The 21495-nt window shown below is 33.7% G+C and overlaps 1 protein-coding gene across 1 annotated transcript in view; it reads left to right on the top strand.

The window, feature by feature from the left end:
* The window catches only part of MPP7 (MAGUK p55 scaffold protein 7), a 242799-nt gene that overhangs the window by 49037 nt on the left and 172267 nt on the right, over window positions 1-21495 (top strand). The window contains exon 2 of the mRNA XM_033106666.1: window positions 6391-6544. Coding sequence (XP_032962557.1) covers window positions 6508-6544 — 37 coding nt within the window. The 5' untranslated portion in view covers window positions 6391-6507. The remainder of the gene's footprint in view (window positions 1-6390; window positions 6545-21495) is intronic.

The following is a 21495-nucleotide window of genomic DNA, read 5'->3' as shown; positions in this document are numbered from 1 at the left end:
TTAATAACTGAACCCTGCTGAGTTTGTAAAATGTGGGATGTTTTCATTGTTCGTAATTTTTCCCTTTTTCTTGAACTCTAGGAATTTCTTTTGCATTTGATTGTATAAAGCATATTTTCTTAACACAAAGTGCCATAATGCGTTCCCAGTTGTAAGCATATTTTTGATTTTCTATGTGTAGTGACAAATTCTAAGATTCTTGGACTAGTCAAAATCGAAATGTGATTTTAGGATTAGGAACTGCGTAGTTTAAAATCACATCTATTATTTTACATACATTTCTGCATAATAAAAAACCGAAAAAATTTAACTTACTGTTTTTTAATATTTAAATGATGACCAATAGAAATGTTACTGTAAAGCATGCTACTTTTAAATCTTTAAGTCACTAGCAGAAAAGGAGTGACGGTATAGAAAGTGGTCAGCCCACCTGACCTTCTACCTGTTTCTCAAAATAAAGTATTAGGGGAACATAGTCATACCAACTCATTTATGTAATGTCTATGTTGAGACAGAGACCACATGGACCCCAGAGCCTAAAATGTTTACTGTCTTTTGCAGAAAAAGTTTGCCTACCCCTGACATAGAATAGCAGTTCTCAACTTTAGGGGTCTGGACCTTTTTATACTCTTAAAAATTAGTGAAGACTCCAAAGAATTTTGTTTATGTGGATTAAATTGAAATTGGAAATTAAAAAATTGTTTCCATTCCTTTAAAAATAATGTTAAACTTGTTACATGTTAACATAAATAACGTTTTTATGAAAAATAACTTTTTCCCCCCCTAATGAAAACATTAATGAGTTGGGAATTTCTCTAATGGGTGGCTTAATAGAAGACAGTTGTATTCTCATATGTGTGTATACTTTCAATTTGTTGCTATGTGTTGTGGTTGAAGGATTTGGAGAAAATCCAACCTCAGACAGATCTGCAGTTGGGAAAGGGAGGAGTATTTTAATAGCCTATTCAGTTAGTTGTGGATATTCTTTGGTAAAACACTAAAACTTGTGTGATTGTTTCTTAAAGAGAGTTTAAATGTGGAATCTGAAAATATGTCAATAAATTTTTCACACTGGAGTTTTAAAATCCATCGGTCTAGCTTGTACTTTGAATGAATGTTTTATTCATGCATGATTTTTATTATATTATGCATTGATAATTTCGAAAATACTGGTTCACTGTCCAAATCTTGACACAATATAAAAAGAATCATTTATCAATATCACCACTGATCTTCTCCGAAGAGACTTTGGGAGGCCAATGGAACTATGCAAAGTGGGGACTGAATTCCAGCACGTTTGCATTTCTCAGTTAACACGATACCTTTCAAAGTGAGGACAGCCTCTAGTGGATGCAAGTTTTATAAAATTCTAGTTTTTTGCCTGAAAGCTCATGTTTTATCCTTAGCGACACACTGTCAGTTTTCTTTGAAGTCCCAGACTCACTTCATTCATTTGCAAGAAAATGTTTGCCAAATACTCAAGCCTGGTTAATCTGAGTAGCCTGAATAATTTGTCTTTCAGTTGTTGGTTTCAAGTAAAAATGGTGTTACATGAAAAAATGACTGGTTCAGTTTACAAAAACGCTCACACAGTGCTTTCTTTAAGGCAACCATTACTTCGTTTACAACAGCAGCACTTTCTCTGTACTTCCCATTTCATCACAGAGTATTAAAAAGATAGATACCTGTCAGTTAATTATTAATTTTTACTGCTTCACTGAGGCCATTCTAAAATAAACTTTTTTCTCTTCCTTTTTCTTTTTAATGAGAGTGTTTAGCAGTGAAGAATACAAGGGGGAATAATTTCAGTTTGGTACCAGTAGTTTTGCCCAGCATAGCTTTTCATCATTGGTGCAAATGTGAATGTAGTGCAAAACGCAAATAACATTTTTATTTTTATAAAAATTAAAAATTATTAAAATATTGTCAGTATATCAACATAATCAATATTAATATAATTAACATATTACACTATTAAAATATTTTTATGAAAATAATTTGACCTCATGCACCCCCTCTGAGAAGCTCTTGGAGTCCACTGGGGTCTGCAGACCACACTTTCAGAACTGCTGGTATAAATACCACTTTATATAAGCAGATTTATGCCACTTAGCTGTGTTGCCACCTTTATTTTCTTACAATTATTATTCATGAAAGTTTGAATACTGTTATGATACCAGTTTGCTGCTTGCATTTGATAATATAACCAACGAATCTTTCAGCCTTTTGAAAATCTTTGATGTTTGATTTGTAAAAATGGAGCTTTTAGAAAATATCTTTTATATTACATTTATAAAAGTGTTTACTTTTGTTTGTGTTATTTTATTGCTCTATTAGATTTTGAAAGTATAACTTTCGTCTATTTGTCTCTGGTGAAGTAATCTACAGTTGGATTACTGGGTATAGTTATGGTCTCCTGAAATGATAGGATGTTAATATGATTATTAAATATTTATGGCAGCTAATTAAAAGTTTTCATATTCTGGAATACTACCCCCAACTTGCGAGGAAATGTGTTTGAATATGCAGTCCAGTACTTTATTCATTTGCATTAACTCTGTGGGTGTGTGTAATATTGTGATTTATAATAAGAAACATATCTTTGGTCTTACTCCTGTTTTTTTGGTACAGAGCTCCTAAGACCTTTGGAATTACCTAAGTGGTAAGAGTGATAAAGGTGGCTTGTTCAACCACACCTGAGTTTATATTAATGAGGTGACTTTTGGAAAGCCCCTAAGGATGGAGGCTGGTTGCCAGGATATCAACCTTGATTAGAAGGTTGAAACTTTCAGCTCCATCCCACTGAAGTGGGGCTGGAGATTGAATCAGTCACCAATGGCCAATGATTTAATCAACACGACTATGTATGAAGAATCCATGAACGCTCAAAAGATGGGGTGCAGAGAGCTTCTGGGTTTGTGAACATGTGGAGGTGTGGGGAGAGGACATGAAAACTCTGTGCTCCTTCCCATGTATCTTACCTATGTATCTCTTCCATCTGGCTGTGCTTGAGTATATCCTTTTATAATAAACTGGTGATCTAGTAAGTAAATGTTTTCCTGAGTTCTTTGAGTGGCTCTAGCAAATTACCCCAGGGAGGGAGTTGTGTTTATGGTTAATAGATCAGAAGCACAGGTGACAACCTGGACTTTCGATTGGCATCTGAAGAGGGCGGGGAGGTCTTGTAGGACTGAGCCTTTAACCTGTGGGATCTGATGCTATCTCCAGGTAGAAAGTGTCAGAATTGAATTAAATTGTAGGCTTCTCGCTGATGTAGAATTGCTTGATGTGTGAAAACCTTATCTGAACCAGAAGTGAAGGAGTGTTGTAGTGAGTATTGAGAGTAGAGGAGACACAGGAGAAGTATATATTTCTTTAATAGTGTGTGTGTGTGCATATTTGTTTGTTTTTTTTTGCAGGTGAGTATTTCACTGGGTGCAATAAGACAATATTTGGTCTACTGAAAACGCAAAATCTTTGCTACAAACACTTGCACTTCTGCGGTTGACCACTAGATGTCACAAGTGCCATGGGAACCCTAAGCGTTGGTTACCCAGGGCCTGGCAGAAATTGGACATTGTAAGCTCGTAGACCTTCACATATTTCACTGTTTCCACATGATAGATGCCAGAAGAACCTGATACAGTGTGATATATAGAAGCAAGGTACAACTGGAATAATGAAATTTCAAAAATAAGCCTTTTTAAAGGAGGGTTGTAATGGTTCTATTGGGTATTGTAAATGCTTCAGGTGCACTTGATACCACTGTTATGTTCCTGGCGTTTGAGGCTCTCTCTTTTTTATAGAAAGATGGATTGAACTTCAATTTAAGAATATTTGGTAATCCCTCTCAGGACAAACTGTAACAGCTGGTATTTTTGTGTTGTAGTAAATCGATTCCATACAACAGTCAGTAATAATTATGGCTGGGTTCTGACAAATTCCAAAGCATTTTCAATAAATTTAGCCAAAGAAAATAACATGATTACTACAAAAATTTAGCTCAGTTTGCAAGTTAAACCCAGCAATTCTGCTTCGTTCCACAAAATATTAAGCATTTTAATGGTTGGAATTTTATTAAACCATTTATTTTTTATTAATATACTTATATGTGTTCTGAGAAGATAATTACTTTGTAGCATATATTTCTTAAATAACAGAACTTTGGAAAAATTTAACTTGAGTGTTCATTATGAAATAAAAAACGAGAACTGCTAAGGCCTTTCACATATGGCATATATGTACAGAAGCAGTATCAAATCAGAATAATGTTTTGATGTGGACTGTAAGGTTGTCTTAGTGTTAATCGAATGTTTGTTTGATATAAGCATAAGTTTGCTTATATGGTGTATGTGGTTTATAAAAGTGAAACATTGTAACTTTTTAAAGTCAAGTAGAAAGTGGTAGCTTGCATGGTATGTGTCTTTTTGTAGTTAGGCAGTCTGTACCATACAAATTATTACGATTTTTCTCATAGCATAAAGAGCTTAAATTACATACTCACATACATATAACAACTACCTACCCCCCACCCCCCCCACACACACATATATTGCTCTACTGGTAGAAATGTGTGTGTATACACTTTACAAATGCTAACCATTTCCTCTTTTTTTTTCTCCAGCAGCAAAAAAAGTCTACTTATTGAACGCATTCTTTGAATTGTCTGGTCTGTTTTTGACTATCTTTGTGTTTGAATTTAGGAACCCTTTTATGTAGTTGAATCTTAATCCTGATTGTTAGAATAATTTATAAAAGCAAAGCAATTGCCTTTTAAAACTATTGGGAAAAACGAGCTTCAGAGGTGACCATTAATGAAACTTTGCTCTGTTTTTTTCTCTCTTATTTTTATTTTTAGCTTCGTGATTTATATTTTCATTTGGTATTTAAAACAACTGCTCGTATTTTTAATCAACACTCCTCTCTGTATAGATTTCTATGTGTATATTAACTTTGTAATAATACAAAGCAAAGTTCAAGACATTGTACAAGATAGACTAGACTATCTTCGACCAGACTACTTGATGGGGAATTTTTTAATACTCCATTCACTTTGGTAATTAAAAAGCTAATTTAGAAGGCTTTAATAGAATTTTACAGTTTGGACTTTTTCAAGTGAAATTTGGCAAGCCCGTTTTTCTTTATTTTGTAATTTGAATCATCAATTGAAAGGTTTTAAGAATTGAAGTGAGGCAGTTTTTCGAATATTTGCAATATCTGTTTCTCTTGTTAACATGTATTAAAATATGCTTTTAAATTACTGAATTTGCTTTATAGAGAACTGGTGAAAATGTATTAAAAACAAACTTAAACACATTGTGTGGTTCTGCTGAGATTTCTAAAAAAATGTAAATGCAGTGTTTTTTCCGTTATTAGGCAGCAGTGGTCCAAATTTAAACCACATGGCCTCCTTCTAGGTGTTAGGCCAATGTAAATTTTAATCTTGCTACTTTCTTTTATGTTTTCATTTTATAATCTCATTACCTGAATTAAACAACTCCAGTCATAATAGCCAGCATTTATTTTTTGCTTGCCATGTGCCAGAAGCTGTGTTGTGTGCCTTAGTGTATTTAATTGTCAGACAATTCTAAATTGCTGTTACCTCCATTTGCATGTAAGGTGATTGAGGCTTAATAAGATTAAATAACTTGTCCTAAACCACAGATCTAGCACTGATTAGAGATTAGGCTAAACTCTAAGTTCTAAGTTTTTGCTCTTAACTACTATAATTAATGTCTTTACTGCTTATTTTGGGATAAACGTTAGTTAAAATAGTTATTGAAAAAAATTGGTATTTTCCAAAATACAGCAAAGTTTAATTTTTACTAAAATAATTTACTTTTGTATAGTAGCTTGGATTGTTAGGTTTAGTTTAGATTGTTAACACGACTGTAAATCTAGGATAACATCTTGCTTCAGTTTTAGTATTTCAAGGTTATTTGCAGTTTTCAGTTAGAGAATTTTGCAGTTGTCATATTAGGATGAGCTATTTTTAAAAATTACAATTAGTTATAAATTGTTGACAATTTATAAAGTTTCTGTTCTACATTAGAAATAATAGCTTAGAATTATAACAGGGGAAGGAATATTGGAATGGCATTGGCTTACGAAAGCTTCTTTAACTTCTCCATCTACGCATTCATCTGTCCTCAAACCAATGGTAAAAATCTTTGAGGAAGTCTTGATACATCCATGAAGAACTTTCATGTTTTTAATTAGAAATTTCACATCAAAATAAAAAACTCTCACGCTTAATATTTGCATGTAGTCTGTAAAAAAATTCTGAAGAGTTGTGATCTCTCTCGTAGTGGGTTGAAATACAAATTAGTTACAGAATATTGCAATTTAGTAATCTTCCTTATTATTTAAAACTGTTCCTTTTCTTTGTAGAAACAGCCTGCGCGATATATAATTCTTGGTAGACAGCGTGGCTGCGGGCTGTTGAGCTGGAATTCCCTGCGGCTTTCTGAGCAGTGAGTGTTTGGAGTGCAGTGTCCAGCCTTCATCATGCCAGCTTTGTCAACAGGACCTGGTAGTGACACAGGTATGTGAACCCAAGGGGGGAAGTTTCCTTCCATCATGACTTAAATCTTCTCGCTTACTGTGAAAAACAGCATTGCTTTAAGCAAGTGCAAGCTGGTCATGCTTGTTTTTCTGTAACCAACACGAGGGGTGTGAAATCAATGCATCCTTCCAACATAAAAGTTATCTATCGAAGGGCTTTGATTGACTGTGTGGTGCCTTATACTGATGGTCTTGTACTGTCCAGCTTTTTGGGGTAATATGCATTTACATTTCTTTAAAAAATATTAAGTATTTTAAGCATACGCAAAAGTGTGGCAAACACCGTGGTCTCCCCTTTGCTGAGAGGGATACATTCCAAGACCCCCAGTGGATGCCTGAAAGCTTGGATAGTACTGAACCCTGTATATATGATGTGTTTTCTATACATACATACCTGGGATAAAGTTTAATTGATAAATTAGGCATGGTAAGAGATTAACAAAATAATAATAATAACATAAAGCAATTGTAACAATATTCTGTAATAAAAGTTATGTGAATATGGCATTCTGAAGTAAACTAAGGGTGATTTGGACTATCTGATAACTGAGATGGTTACTAAATGACTAACAGGCGAGGAGCATATACAGCGTGCAGACACTGCACAAAGGGATGAGTCACATCCCAGGTGGGAAGGAGTGGGACAGCGGGACATTTCATCACACTACTCAGACCGGTGCACAATTTGAAACTTATGAATTGTTTATTTCTGAAATTTACCATTTAATATTCTTGAGCCATGGTTGACTGTGGAAAGTGAAACCACAGATAAGGGGGGAACTACTATAATGATATTCAAATTAAGCTTCACTCAGATTTAATGAGAGATATGAGCTTTTTGCCATACTTGCTTCAGACTTCTCACTTTTTTCTTTAAGAAGTGAAACATTATCCGTACCCCATTCTTCCATTTTCTTTCTTCCTGTCGTCACAGGTTAAAAACCATTCTGAAGTTGATACATATCATTAAGGAATTCAGTTAAAACAGACACATTTCGCCTTATCATCCATTGTAAGACTTAGTGATACTTGGAATAAAGATTTCCAAGAAAAGGAAAAAACTTATACATGTGTGTAATGTGTGAAATCCCTCCCTCTGACCTGATTCTGGCAGCGGACTGGGGATGATCAATGCCCCTTTGAAGTCCTATTCTGGGGTTCCCCAGAATCAGCACTTTAAAAAAAAAAAAAGCATGTTCCTGGATCCTTCCTAAAACTAGTAAAACAGAATGTGAGTGGGTTTGGGGAGCTAAACGCATTTTAATACTCCTCAAAAGAAGTGATGGCATAGAATCTGACTTAAAAGGAAGTTTTCTGTGTTGCATTGACCATGCTGAATTTGGTTCTGTTCATACCATTCTATAACCAGTTGAAATAGCTGTCTCACACTAGACAGTTACTGGCACCATAATTTTTAAAAAGCTGAATCACAAATTTGATTTCGTGTTGTATTATGTTACTTTGGCATTTTTATTTGCACTATTTCAAGTATCATTCTTTGCTGTTTAAAGCATATTCACACTTACATTTTGGCAAGTTTTGTCTCATCTTTATTCATCAAGAGTGATATATATATATTTTCCCTACTGTGATTTACATTCAGGGTAGTTTTTCTTAGGAAGTGATTTTGATTTTTAAATGACATAAAAATCTTTTTTTTTCTCAAGACATTAACTTGAAGGCTAACTCCTTGGAAATTTTTTTTCTTCTTTTTAGTTTTTATATAGTCCCACACTGTGTTGTATTATATAAAAGGAAGGATTTAACTTTCCATAGTGGTTTGGGAAATTAATAGATAAAATTTATTTGAATCATAAATTTACTACAGTTGTGTAATGAATTTAAGTTTTATTCCTTGGTATTCACCAAAAATACCTTAGTTTAATTGAATGTAAAATAGTGTTGCTTACATCTAACTTGGGGAATGATTAAAATGGAGTATTTATAGTTTAAAAGGCAGTTTAGGTGTCAGTCATGAAAAATAGCGTAGGCTATTTAGCATTTGAAAAGGACTTTTCCACACATAGCTGGCTCACTTGGAGCAAATCTAAAATGCCTGTGTGACTCACGCTTGGCTTTGTGATATTTTTTGACCTGTATGTCCCACCAAGGTTTGAGTCAGGCAGAGAGGACGTGCTTGTTCCAAGAGTCACTGCATTTAGGGAAGTCCCAAAGTATGGTGGTTGTGGTTCCCTTGTATTTCCTAGCAGACCAGATGCTGTTACCAGTCAGGAGTCACGTATACCGTCAGTAGTGTTGCTTAGCAATGTGCGTGCTGTTGTTTCCTTATCAGGTCTCCAGGGGAGCAGAGTTGGCGTAACTGAAGGGCAGATGTTCATAGAGCAGGAAACGGGCACCCGACTAACAGCAATCCCAATGCACAGGATACTTTCAGCGTAAAACTTCTGCCACTCTCCCTCTTCCTGTTTTTACTTACTTCACTAAGAAAAACAATTTTTAATTATACATGTAATACATAAAAGCAATCTTATTGTCAAAGATGCCTAGATAAAAAAAAGAAATGAACAGTTACTCCCCACTCTTCCCCCCTCCTTGTCTCATTTTCTGTCTGTTTGAGGGGCATCCTTCAAGAATTTTCTGTACATTAGACACATATGTATATACATAAATATGTTGTTTTATGTCTTTATTTTTTAATCACAGATTCCATCATACTCATGGACTGTGTCTAGCTTTCCTTCTATACCTAGTAACATATCTTGGAGAGATATTTCAGGGTGTGTGTGAGTGTGTGTGTGTATCTGTCTCTACATACATCAGTATATCTGCCTCATTCTTTTAAACTAACACATTGTTTTCCATAGTATCACAATTTAATGAACCAAACTACTGTTAATGAAAGCCCTAGTTTTATTCAATCTGATGGGGAAAACATGGTATCTTGTGTTCAGTATGCATTTCTATTGACATTGGGCATATTTCTATTTGTTTAATGGCCCTTTATTCCTCCGTGAATAGTCTATTCATATCCTTTCCCCATTTTTCTATTGGTTTATTATTTATTTATTTGCAGAATTTCTCTATTTGTGTTTTGTATATTAATCCTTTGGATCATTTTAGGTCAAACGCCATTTTTTATGGCCAGTCATTTGTCCTTTTTTCTTTCTCGAATATCATTTCTTTTGTAGAAGTTGAAAACTTTTATGTAGACAAATGTTTTCTGTAGGTTAATGCTTTTTCTATTTTGCTTAAGATGGCCTTTCCTTTCCTGAAAATATTCTCTAAGCTTTTCTTCCAATAATTTTAAAAATTTGGATTTACACATTTGGAATTTCAGTCCAACTGTGATTTGTATGTGACGTTAGGCAGTAATTTAACTTCCCACACGAACAGCCAATAGTCCCCAGAATTACTTATTCAAAAGCCCATCCTTTTAACGTAAATTTGTAATATTCCCTCTATTGTATACTAGCATTACATATGTTCTGGGTTTGGTTTCTTGGCTGTTGTGATCTGTTGATCTTATTAAAAAACAAATTTTTAATGGACTTTATTTTTTAGAGTAATTTTAGATTTACAGAAAGATTATGAAATAATACAGAGCATTCCAGTATACCTTATGCCTTGTTTCCCCGATTTTTAGCTTCTTATCTTAGTTTCACACATTCATTTCAATTGATGACTATTGATACATTATTGTTAACTAAAATCTATACTTTATTTAGATTTTCTTAGTTTTCCCCTAATATCTGTTCTTTTTATTGTTCCAGGATCTAATATTACATTTAGTTGTCATTGTCTCATTGCGATCCTGTTGACCTTAAAGTTTTCTTAGACTTTCCTTGTTTTTGATGATGTCGACAGTTTTCAGGAGTCCTGATCAGGTGTGTTGTAGAATTCCCTCTATTGGAATTAGTCTGATATAAAGTGCGGAGACCTCAGTTGATATTAAGAGTACATAGTATCAAACTTGATTTATGGCTGTTGATGTTAAAGTAGTGTCTGCCAGGATTTTCCACCATGAAGTTACTCTCTTTTCCCACCCATCCCATACTGTCCTCTTTGGAAGGAGATCTCCATGTGCAGCCCACACTGTCAGAGTAGTGTGTTATGCTCCCCCTCTTTCAGGGTGAAGTAGCTGTATAAATTATGTGGCATTCTTTGTCTCTTCTCTCCCATTTATTAATTAATTTAATCATTTATTAATATTTATGTGGACTCGTAGATATTTATTTGTACTTTGGATTGTAATCCAGTACTACTTTATTTTGTTGCTCACATTGTTCCAGCTTTGGCCATTGGGAGCTCTTTCAGTTGGCTCCTTTGATATGCCCCCATGTGGCTTGTTTTTAACAGTTCCTTACTTTTGGCACTACAAGATGCTCCCGGATTGTCTTATAGTGCCCGAGTCCTAGAATCTGCCATTTCTCTAAGGAGCCCTAGTTCCTTGTATTAGGAGATGGGATTAGGAACCAAGACCTCGGTTGATAGGTTTGCAGACTGCTACTGGAGTGTTGTTTTTTTGGCCCTCTCATCTGACAAGGGCAAAGAAATACATGTATGTATACTAACCCGTGTGTATAGACACAGAAACATTTCTGCGCTTAATCACCTGTAACTGTATTAAGCTACGTATGAATTGTTACTGAGGTCTCCTACTCTGATCCTTAGCAAATGGATCATCTACCTCCCTTCTCTGGCTTATCTATAAACTCCCACTCCAATAGTGAGAAAGCTGGCCACCACTATTCACCATCCATTTTCTTAATTGTTCAGTTCCAGTGTACATGTGTAGAAGTATTAGAATTATTAACCTCCATGGGAAACAACTTTTATTAGTTAGAGAATTGATCTTACTTTTATTCCTATGATAGTACCCTTCTGTTTATAATTGTTATGAAATCCTTCCTATCCTGCATAGTACCTATGTTGTTTTAGGTTTATAAATTTAAGTATGATTTTTACAAACATCATATGTGAAATATAATATATATATGTGTGTGTGTATATATATATATACACACACACATATATATACAGAAATGCACATAAATCTTTTATAATATAGTTTTAAAAGTGATTATAATGCCAACGTCTATGTGATCTGCCTCAATCAAGAAATTTAACACTCTAAAAGAAGCCTATGTATTTCTTCTCATTCACAACCTCCTCAACCTCCTTAGATATGGACATTAAAAAAGAAATCCTGTCTCACACTATATATAAACCTAGGTAATGATTTATGTAGGCATCTTAGGCAATATGGTTTAATTTTGTCTGTTGAACTTTATAAATAGAATTATACTATATGGATTTTTTTAAGGGTGGTGACTATTTAGAATGAAAAAAAAATCATAAATTATAAATAAAGTGGATCCATAAAATAAATATTACAAAATTAAGGGGAAGAGCATAATATTTTTATTAATAAATTGCCTGACACACCTCTGTAATGTTTTCTATGTGTTTTGGCGACCTATTTTTGATTCTATGATTTTGTAATATTTTCTTAAAGAGAAAAGAAAGATAATCCAATCCAAACTCATGTGTTTTTCCTTTACTCACACACAATACTTCTGAAACCAAATGTGTGTGTGTGTGTGTGTTCCCCCACACCAGATAATTCTGTGCGACACCAGCTAGGTGTCTTACAATTCAATTCTGAAGCTAGCTGGGTTTAGAGCAGATCCCACAGTTTAAGGGCTCAGTCCCACAAGACGCCTCCCCCAGCCACTTCACATGCCTGTTGCAAGTAGTACGTCCCAAGGTTACCCACAACTTCTGTCAGACTTGGCTGCAAATCGGAGGTACCTATGATCCTCTTCTTGAATTTGATCATTTGCCAGAACAGCTCACAGAACTCAGGGAAATACTTATTTACATTTACCGTTTATTACATAATAAAGGATATGATAAGGGATACAGATACAGATGAAGTGATATATAGAGCAAGGTTTGAAAGGGTTACAAGCCCAGGAGCTTCTGTCTTCGTGGAGTTGAGGTGTGCCACCCTCCTGGCATGTAGATGTGTTCACCAACCTGGAAACTCACTGGAAACTCCCATGCTTTTGGGAATTTGATGGAAGTTTCCCCATGTAGGCGTGATTGATTATTAACTTAATCTCCAGTACCTTCCCAGAGGAATGGGAGATAGGGCTGAAAATTCCAAGCTTCAAATCATGGCTTGGTCGTTTTAGTGACCATCCCCCACCCTGCAGCTATCCAGGAGCTAACCCAGAGTAGTCTCATTAGAACAAAAGACACAGCTATCACCCAGGAAAGTACAAGGATATAGAAGCTCTGTGTTAGCCACTGGGGGCAGAGACCCGTATATATATTTTCTATTATTTCACACAATCCTTCTTATGTTACTAACCATTTACAAAATTATTATTGATAGTTTGGATGCAAATAACATTGAACTTCATGCAGAAATTCTGATAAATTTTACTTTGCATGATTTCCATTTAAAAGAAAAATAACGTGTGATGCATTATTGAATATATTCCTGACAGAATAGAGTTTCCATTTTGACTTGATATAAATGAGAATGAATTTCCCTGCTTACAATTTTGTAACTCTGGTGATTAGTAGAAGTTTTACAAATTAGCTTCTGACTGCGTACACCTCAAACTACTCTTACTTCCTGTGCTGGTTGCTATAGAACTTGATCACATTGATACGTACGTACATCCTCTGGCCCTGCATCTTTGTGTCATGAAGCCAATTGAGGCAGCACCGTGGGTTGCTGGAGTAATCAAAATCTTTTCTCCTGGGAAAATAATTGAAATATGTACAACCATAAGGAGCTATGTAACTATATGCCACGACGTAACTATATTCTCACTACACCCAAGTTAAATTTATCTTCGATGCAATTCATCCTTAATTAGAGCCCCAAAATGGCTTTATGTATTCTTTGGTGCCTTTTTTTTCAGTCAAGATTGCCCATGCTGTGTTTAGATGTGGTTTGTTCAGTTATGAATATTCAATTGTAGAATTGTATAGAAAGAGTTATAAACCACTCTTTCTGCATTCTACTGTTGATGGACATTTGGATTGTATCCAATTTTTTGGTAGTTATGAAAAGTTTTGTTAAGAACATTCTTTTTCCTGTATCTTGGTGCACATACACATGCATGTCTATAGATTATCTACCTAGAAGTCAAATTGCTGGGTCATAGAGTACAGTTGTCTTCAACTTTAGAAGAGAATGTCAATTCCTTTCCCCAAATATTTGTACTAATCTAATTTACAATGTCTTTAATAGTGTGGGAGAGGTCCTGTTGTTCGTATCCTCACCATTGCTTGTTATCGTCAGGCTTTAAAAATCTTGCGACTCATCCGGTGGATGTACAGTGATACTACATTGTAGTTTTAATTTGCGTTTTTTGATTGTTAATGAGGTTGAGGACCTTCTCGTTTTGGCCATTTAGATTTTCTCTCTTGTGAAGTATTGATGAAGTCTTTCAATTATTTTTCTATTGTATCATCTTATGTGTGGGATATGTTTTATTTTCTAGATGCCAGTCCTTTTGTCAGTTTTGTTAATTGTATATGTTAAAACTGTCTTATTCTGTGACTTGTCTTCTCATTCTTTTTGCTGTCCTCCTTTATTCTATGTGCAGAAGTTACATTCTATGTGCAGTGTAGTTGAACACCATTTTCCTTTATGGTTACTGATTTCTATATTTGATTCATGAAATATTTTAACTTATGGTTGTGAAATTATTCCTTTTTCCATTTCTATTTTGATTTTAGAACTCTAGAATACATTTTTGTATAAGTATAAAATAGGGCTCCAAATTAATTTTTCTCACATGGATATTCAGTTGTCTCACCAGGACATTATAAGAAATGTCCTTTATCCTTTACTTGCAGTGCTACACTCTGAGACCTTCATTACAACTTGATTATTGGTGGGGTGAGAGTGCATGTCCTTGTATCTCAGAAGGGATTATTCCAATATGTCTCGTTTGTCATCTTTGCTCTAGTTTTTTTTTCTTCATGTATGCCCTTTATTAGATTAAGGAAGTTCTTTTTATTCTTAGTTTACAAAAAAATTATTTAATGACTAGCTATTGAATTTTGTCAGGTGCTTTTTATTCATTGTAATGATCATATGATTTATTCTCTATTAATCTCAATACAGCAAATTTCATTGAATTTTTGAATGTTAAACCAACTTGTATTTTAGGGGTAAACCCAATTTGGTCATAATTTGTTATTTTTTTTAATATAATCTGCTGGATTTGGTTTGCTCACATTTTATTTATAGTTTTAATCTCTGTGTCTATGAGTGGGTTTAGTCTGTAATTTTCCTTTCTCTTTGTCTCTTACGGGATTTTCACAAAGTCATGTTGGCCTCACATAATATGTTGGGAGGAGTGTCTAGTCTTCTGTGGAAAAATTTGTGAAAAATTGAAATTAGTTTTTACTTGAGTGGAACTTAACTTTTAGGCTACTTGGGCCTGGATTTTTTCTTGTTAAGAATTTTGGTTTACCAGCGGGTAAGGGGGGAGAGGGGTAGTAGATGAGGGTAAAAGTGATCAAATATATGGTGATGGAAGGAGAACTGACTCTGGGTGGTGAACACACAATGTGATATATAGATGATGTATTACAGAATTGTACAACTGAAATCTATGTAACTTTACTAACAATTGTCACCCCAGTAAACTTTAATTAAAAAAAAAAAGAATTTTGGTGACTAATTAATTTTAAAGATTATTCAGGCTTTCTGTTTCTTCTTGAGCCAGTTTTGGTGATTTATATTTTTCTCACACTTGGTCCATTTCATCAAAATTTTCAAATTTGTGAAAATGTTACTTACAATATTACTTCACGTCTGCAATTTCTGTATTAATGTTTTCTTCTTTTGTCCTGATATTGACAATTTTTGTACTCTTTTCCACTCTGCTTAATAGTAGCAGTTTTGCCAATTTTATTAGTCTTTTTAGATATAATTTTTAGCCTTATTAATTTTTTCTACTGTGTATTTGTTTTCATTTCATTGATTTTGTGTTCTTTTTCTAATTATGAAAATTTGTTCATAAATTTTCAACTTTTAGCTTTTCCAATGTTTGTATTTAAGACTGTTTTCTTCCTAAGTGCTGGTTACATTTCATGCCGTAAATTAAAAATATTTTCTAACTTTATTAAGTTTTTGTTTTACCTTAGAATTATTTTGTCATTGGTTATTTAGATTTTTTTTAAATATCCAGATAAGGATATTTTTCATTTATCTTTTTGTTACTGATTTCTACCTTAATTGCTTTGTCGTCAGAAAACTTAATTTACGTTATTTCAGTCTCTTGAAATTTGTTTATACTTAATGTTCAGCTATCTGGTCAATTTTAGTAAGTATTCTGTGTGTTTAAAAAGAAGGTACATTCTGCAGTCACTGAGTATAGCTTTCTATATATGCCACTTACGGCTAATTTGTTAATTATATATTTTTGTATTTTTATCGATTTTGAAATTATTCTCTGTTATTAAGAAAAGTATATTTTAAAGTTTCCCTTTATGAGTATGGTTTTATCATGTAGTACTGTCCATTTTGTTGTATATATTTAAATTTATTAGAATATAAATTTATTATTTTGCTTGTGAATGAAGCCTTTTAAACAAATTATATGTTAAAGTATATATTTTTTTCTACTAGATTCGTGTTTTGTGGCTTCTCTTTGTCTTGACTCTTCTGAGTTTCTTTTTTTTTTATTTTTATACTTTTGTGTCTTCTTTTGGACTGATTAAGATTTTTCTTTTTTTTATTATGGTTTTCCCTTCTTTCTCTTGTAGTTATATATTTTATTTTTGTTGTTTCAGTGGCTACCTTAGAAATTACAACATGAATTCTTTATTATAAAAATCTCACCTGCACCGATACCTTTATTATCATCCTGTAAAATCCAAGGGTCTTAGAACACTTTTACCCTGTGTACTTCCCTCCTAACCTACATGCTATTTTGTCATGTATTTTCATTCTTTATTAAAAAAAGAAAACCTTAAATACGTCATTGTTATCCCTTTATGTTGTGATCTACTTTCTCTGGCTGTTTCTAAGATTTTCTTTTTGCTTTGAATGTCAGTATTTCCACTTACGTGTCTAGGTGGGATTTCTCTTTCTGTATCTTGCTTGAATTTTTTTTGGCTTTTTGAATGTGTATATTCATGTAATTCATGAGTTTTGGAAAAATTTCCATTGCTGTCTTTTCAGATATTACCTCTACTCCATTGTCTTTTCTTTCTGGTATGTCAATTAAATATGTGTAAGACTTTTTTTGTATCTGTTACCTCTCTTATCACTCTTCTGTATTTACATCTTTTGGCCTTTTTATTCTGTTCTCTGAGTAACTCTCACCTATTTTCCATTTTAATCATTCTTTTTGGAACTGTATCTGATCTCCTTTCTATCTCTGCATTATTTTAAATTTTTGCAAAATATACATATTTTATAAGAAATTTTGTTCTTTTATAAATGTTCAGCTAATGTTCAAGTAGTTTGTACCATGGATGAGTGTTAAGAAATCTAGTTAACCTTATTTCCAACATGAAAATCATAATGTTTTTATCCTTCAAGTGATAAATGAAAGTTGTTGAAGATATTTAATACATCACTGAGACACACCACTAAAGGAACCATTTGAAGTGTAATAACAGAAATGGACTTTATTGGCATTGTAAATGTCCTGAAAATGTTTTGTTTTTATCTTTCATTGAAAAGACTGATGTGATCATTCCCCCATCCCCCCGATATGTTTTATTGTGGAAAAGCAAAGTTTTGAACTTGCTGATCATTTCTTCAAATAATTTCCCCAAACAAATATACCTTGCCGCTTTGAAAACATATTTATCTTTTCACAGTTCCCTTTCACAGCAAATCAAGGTTATGAGGCATGTGGTTAACTGTTCTTTGTGAACAAAAAGCAGTGTGTGAATTGGCATTTGGGTGTGACTTTTTTTTTTTTGTAGTGGTGTACTTCCTTGTACATAGAACTTGTGTTCCTTAAACACAGAATCAGTACACTTATTCTTGTCCTTGTCACAGCTCATAAACTGCTTATGTGCTAAGTGAAACAGTCCTCTCCATGGAATATAGGTTTTTGATAAGCAGAAAAATCACTGTTTCATTTTCTCACAAAGGCTCTAACAGGTGCAAAGTGTCTCAGTAGTTCCCTCTAATGGTTAAGGTAAATACCTGCTAGCATGCCTGCATGATGGCAATTACTCTTCCACATTGCATACCTTTGCTGTTATAGAGTCCAACAGAGTCATTTCATATAGGATTTGTGCCAGTCGTTTTCATTTATTGCATAATATTTGTCTTTCATTTTGAGGCTTGTTTTAAAATCTTTATGGCAACAGTATATCTGTTTTAGCTATAAAGAGTACAATGTTTAATGATGTCTATATGGTTTATTTTTAAGTTTTTTTAAATTGAGGTAAAATATATGTAATGTAAAATTTGCCATTTTAACCATTTTAAATGTACATTATAGTAGCATTAATTATATTCAAAATGTGTAAACATCACCACTATTTCCAAAACATTTCATCATCTCATACAAAAGCTCTGTAACTGTTGAACCATAACTCTACCTGCCCCCCAACCCCTGGCAACCACCATTCTACTTTCTGTCTCTAGATTTTTGCCTATTTTGTATATTTTATATAAGTGGAATCATACAGTAGTTGGCTTTTGTAACTGACCTACGCCACTTAACATGTTTTCAAAGTTCATCCACATTGTAGTATGTATCAAAATTTCATTCCCTTTCTGGTTGAATAATATTCCATTATATGAATATACTACATTTTGTTTACTCATTTTTCTGTGTTAATTCTTAACATGGATGAAGAATGCTGAATTTTTTTTTTATTGGCGTAATACTACTTAACACATTTTATTATAATACTTTGTTTTATGTTTCTAGCAGGATAATAAAGAGGGCACTTTAACCAAATATTTGAAGTCTTCAATTTCTCCAGGTTTTTTTTTTCTTTTGAAGTTTGATGTTCAATTTTTATTTTTTTTTAACTGCAGTGTATTGTCAAGTGTTTTAGTTTTTTTCTTCCTTGGTTGTTAATTGGCAGACCATTTTCAGAGGCTCATTCATCATCATCATTGTTTATGGCTGAAGCAGTTCTTCGGCTGCTTTGTGAAATCCTATGTTTTTGCAGTGATGTTTATGGCATCCAAGAGTATAGTGGCATGTGTTAGGTGGGAATGGATGTTTGAGTGAGGGCTAATATTATATAGTGTCAGTTTATTATATCATTATATTTACTTTCTTTTATAATCTTATAATATTCGGGACTCAGATGATAAATATCTGAAGATTGGAACCTTGATGTTTGTATTACAATTTTCAGTTACTACTTTTATGCTTCTGTGAATGAATTTTCAGTCTTTGATCTATTTTAGTCAAGTGAATATATGACGAGGTGTAATTGTAGTTATGTAAAGTATTGATTTTCCAAACACAGTAAGCAGTGGACAAATGCATGGAAGTTAAAATAATTCTGACAAGCACAACCTCCACAGCACTTGTGCAGCCTTATGTAAAGATGATGGTACTAGATTTCTGCAAAAATCACAATCTTGTTGCAAATTTGAGCATAGATGAACAAAATCTTACTCATTTTTCTTTTGATAGTGCTAAATGCCCTGTGGAAACTGCCTGTGGGCCACATGAGAGACCATTGGGCCTTGTAATGGTCAGCAGGCTGCACCGTAAGAAACAAGAATTAATCTGTTTTCCTATATGTTGTACACCTAAAACTAATACATTGTTATATGTGTTGTATGTCAACTATATCGCAATAATAATAATAGGAAAGAATCTGCTCTCTTGTACTGTTTCCTCAGAAGCTTGAAGCCCAGTTAGCAATTTGGATATGACCCCTCCTTGTTACCCTGTAAGTCTCTCAATCAGGAGAACATGTCACACTAAGTGACATTTAAATTAAAGGGAGCATTTTTTTGGTGTTCTTCTTATGAAATAAATAAGAATATTAGAAGTTATATTGGAAGTCTATTTGTATAGTCCGGTTCCCATGTATGCTTGTATGTATATAATGTTGACTAAAATTAGCCAAATCACTTGGTTTTGTATTGTAATATCCTTCATTGTCATAAAATACATTTTTCTTTTTCTTTTTTAGTCTTAGCACAATCATGGGGTTCAGTCCTAAAAAGGATTTATTAGCAGTTTGAGTAACTTATATAGATTGAGGATTATTTTGGTATATTTCAGATCCCTGTTGCTAAGTAATTATTGTTCAATATTAAAATATTCTTTTCTCACAAATACTCATAGACACACACAATAGTTTAGTAGTAACTATAGGGTAAGAGGGGAAAGGGATGGCAGAAGAGGGTAAACGAGATCAAATAATATGGTGATGGAAGGAGAACTGAATCTCGGTGGTGAACACAAAATGTGACATATACTTGATGTGTTATAGAATTGCATACTTGAAACCTATGTAATTTTACTAACAATTGGCACCCCAATATATTTTTATTAAAAAAAATTCTTTTTTCTTTGGTTATATGAACCTCATTTAGTGAGTTTATATTACTTTTGGAATTTGTCATTTGAAAGATTGAATCTTTTTTCCTTTAGAAGGAATGCATGGTCTGCAGTTACAGTAAAAACGGAGAGCAAAGCAAGAAGGTGGTTTCAGTCAGTGAAGATGTAGTTAAATTGCTATTCCACAGCTATTGAAATCTTGATAAAATTTTAAAACTATTTAATTTGCCAAAACTCACATTAAATGTTAAACTCTTTCTGATGTACTGTGCTTTAACCACCTAAATTTTTAAAATACTGTTCAGCAAGCTCAATAACGTGTTTTAAGATATGGGACAGAATAGCTAAAGTCTATATATTTTGCTTTGCTTCTTCTTGACAAGTGAGAATTGTAGAAAAATCACCCTTGGAAATATTGTGAAAGGATTTTTACAATAGCAGAGGTCTCTTAGACTGAATTTTTATAACACAACTTGGATGTAAAGAGGTGATTAGGGGTTGGCTTCATTATATAAGGATCTAGTTTATTTGGTTTCATTTTTTCCTGAAATGGTAATTCAGGAGGGTTCAGTGCTCATAATTTCTCACTGACTTGAAGTGAGTTAACGGACTTGAAGTGTTACCTTTATCTTATATGCAATTATTTATGTATAGTAGGTCTCTTTCTGGATATTCTGTTACGTTTCTGCAGATTTAGTTGACTGGGCCTTTTTGGTTTTTATTTTATTTTATTTTATTTATTTTTTATTTTTTATTTTTTTTCCTTTTTGGTTTTTAGAAATTAAAAAAAAACTTTATTGGGGAACAGTGTGTTTCTCCAGGGCCCATCAACTCCAAAGTCGTTGTCCTTCAATCTAGTTGTGGAGGGCATAGCTCAGCTCCAAGTCCAGTCACCGTTTTCAATCTTTAGTTGCAGGGGGCGCAGCCCACCATCCCATGTGGGAATTGAACCGGCAACCTTGTTGTTGAGAACTTGAGCTCTAACTGAGCCACCTGGCTGCCCCTCGGGAAGCTTGTTGTCTTCAATCTAGTTGTGGAGGACGCAGCTCAGTGGCCCATGTGGGAATTGAACCGGCAACACTATTATTCAGAGCCTGCGTTCTAACCAATTCAGCCATCTGGCTGCCCTAGTTGGCTGGTCTTTTGGGGGTGGGGTTTAACCCCCTGATGATTATGATTTCTGTTACAAACAAAATTTCAAGCTGTTTAGAGAAGACTTGAGTGGGTTGAAAGGCTGGAAGCATTTAGGTTGGTGGTTATCAGTTGTGAACCACCAATTTATTATTTTTAGTTTAAAATCAAATACAGTTATAGCTTAGGCTACTCCCATTTATTATTAAAATTCAAGCATGAAAATACCATAGTTATCATTAGTTAGGAACTCTCACCCACTATGTCTTTTCCCCATTGAAACAAGGGTTATTAGTATATT

Source organism: Rhinolophus ferrumequinum, chromosome 5 (genome assembly GCF_004115265.2).
Source record: "Rhinolophus ferrumequinum isolate MPI-CBG mRhiFer1 chromosome 5, mRhiFer1_v1.p, whole genome shotgun sequence".
Classification (NCBI taxonomy): domain Eukaryota; kingdom Metazoa; phylum Chordata; class Mammalia; order Chiroptera; family Rhinolophidae; genus Rhinolophus; species Rhinolophus ferrumequinum.
The sequence above is the reverse complement of the archived record's forward strand: the minus strand, read 5'-3'. Positions and strand labels throughout refer to the sequence as shown.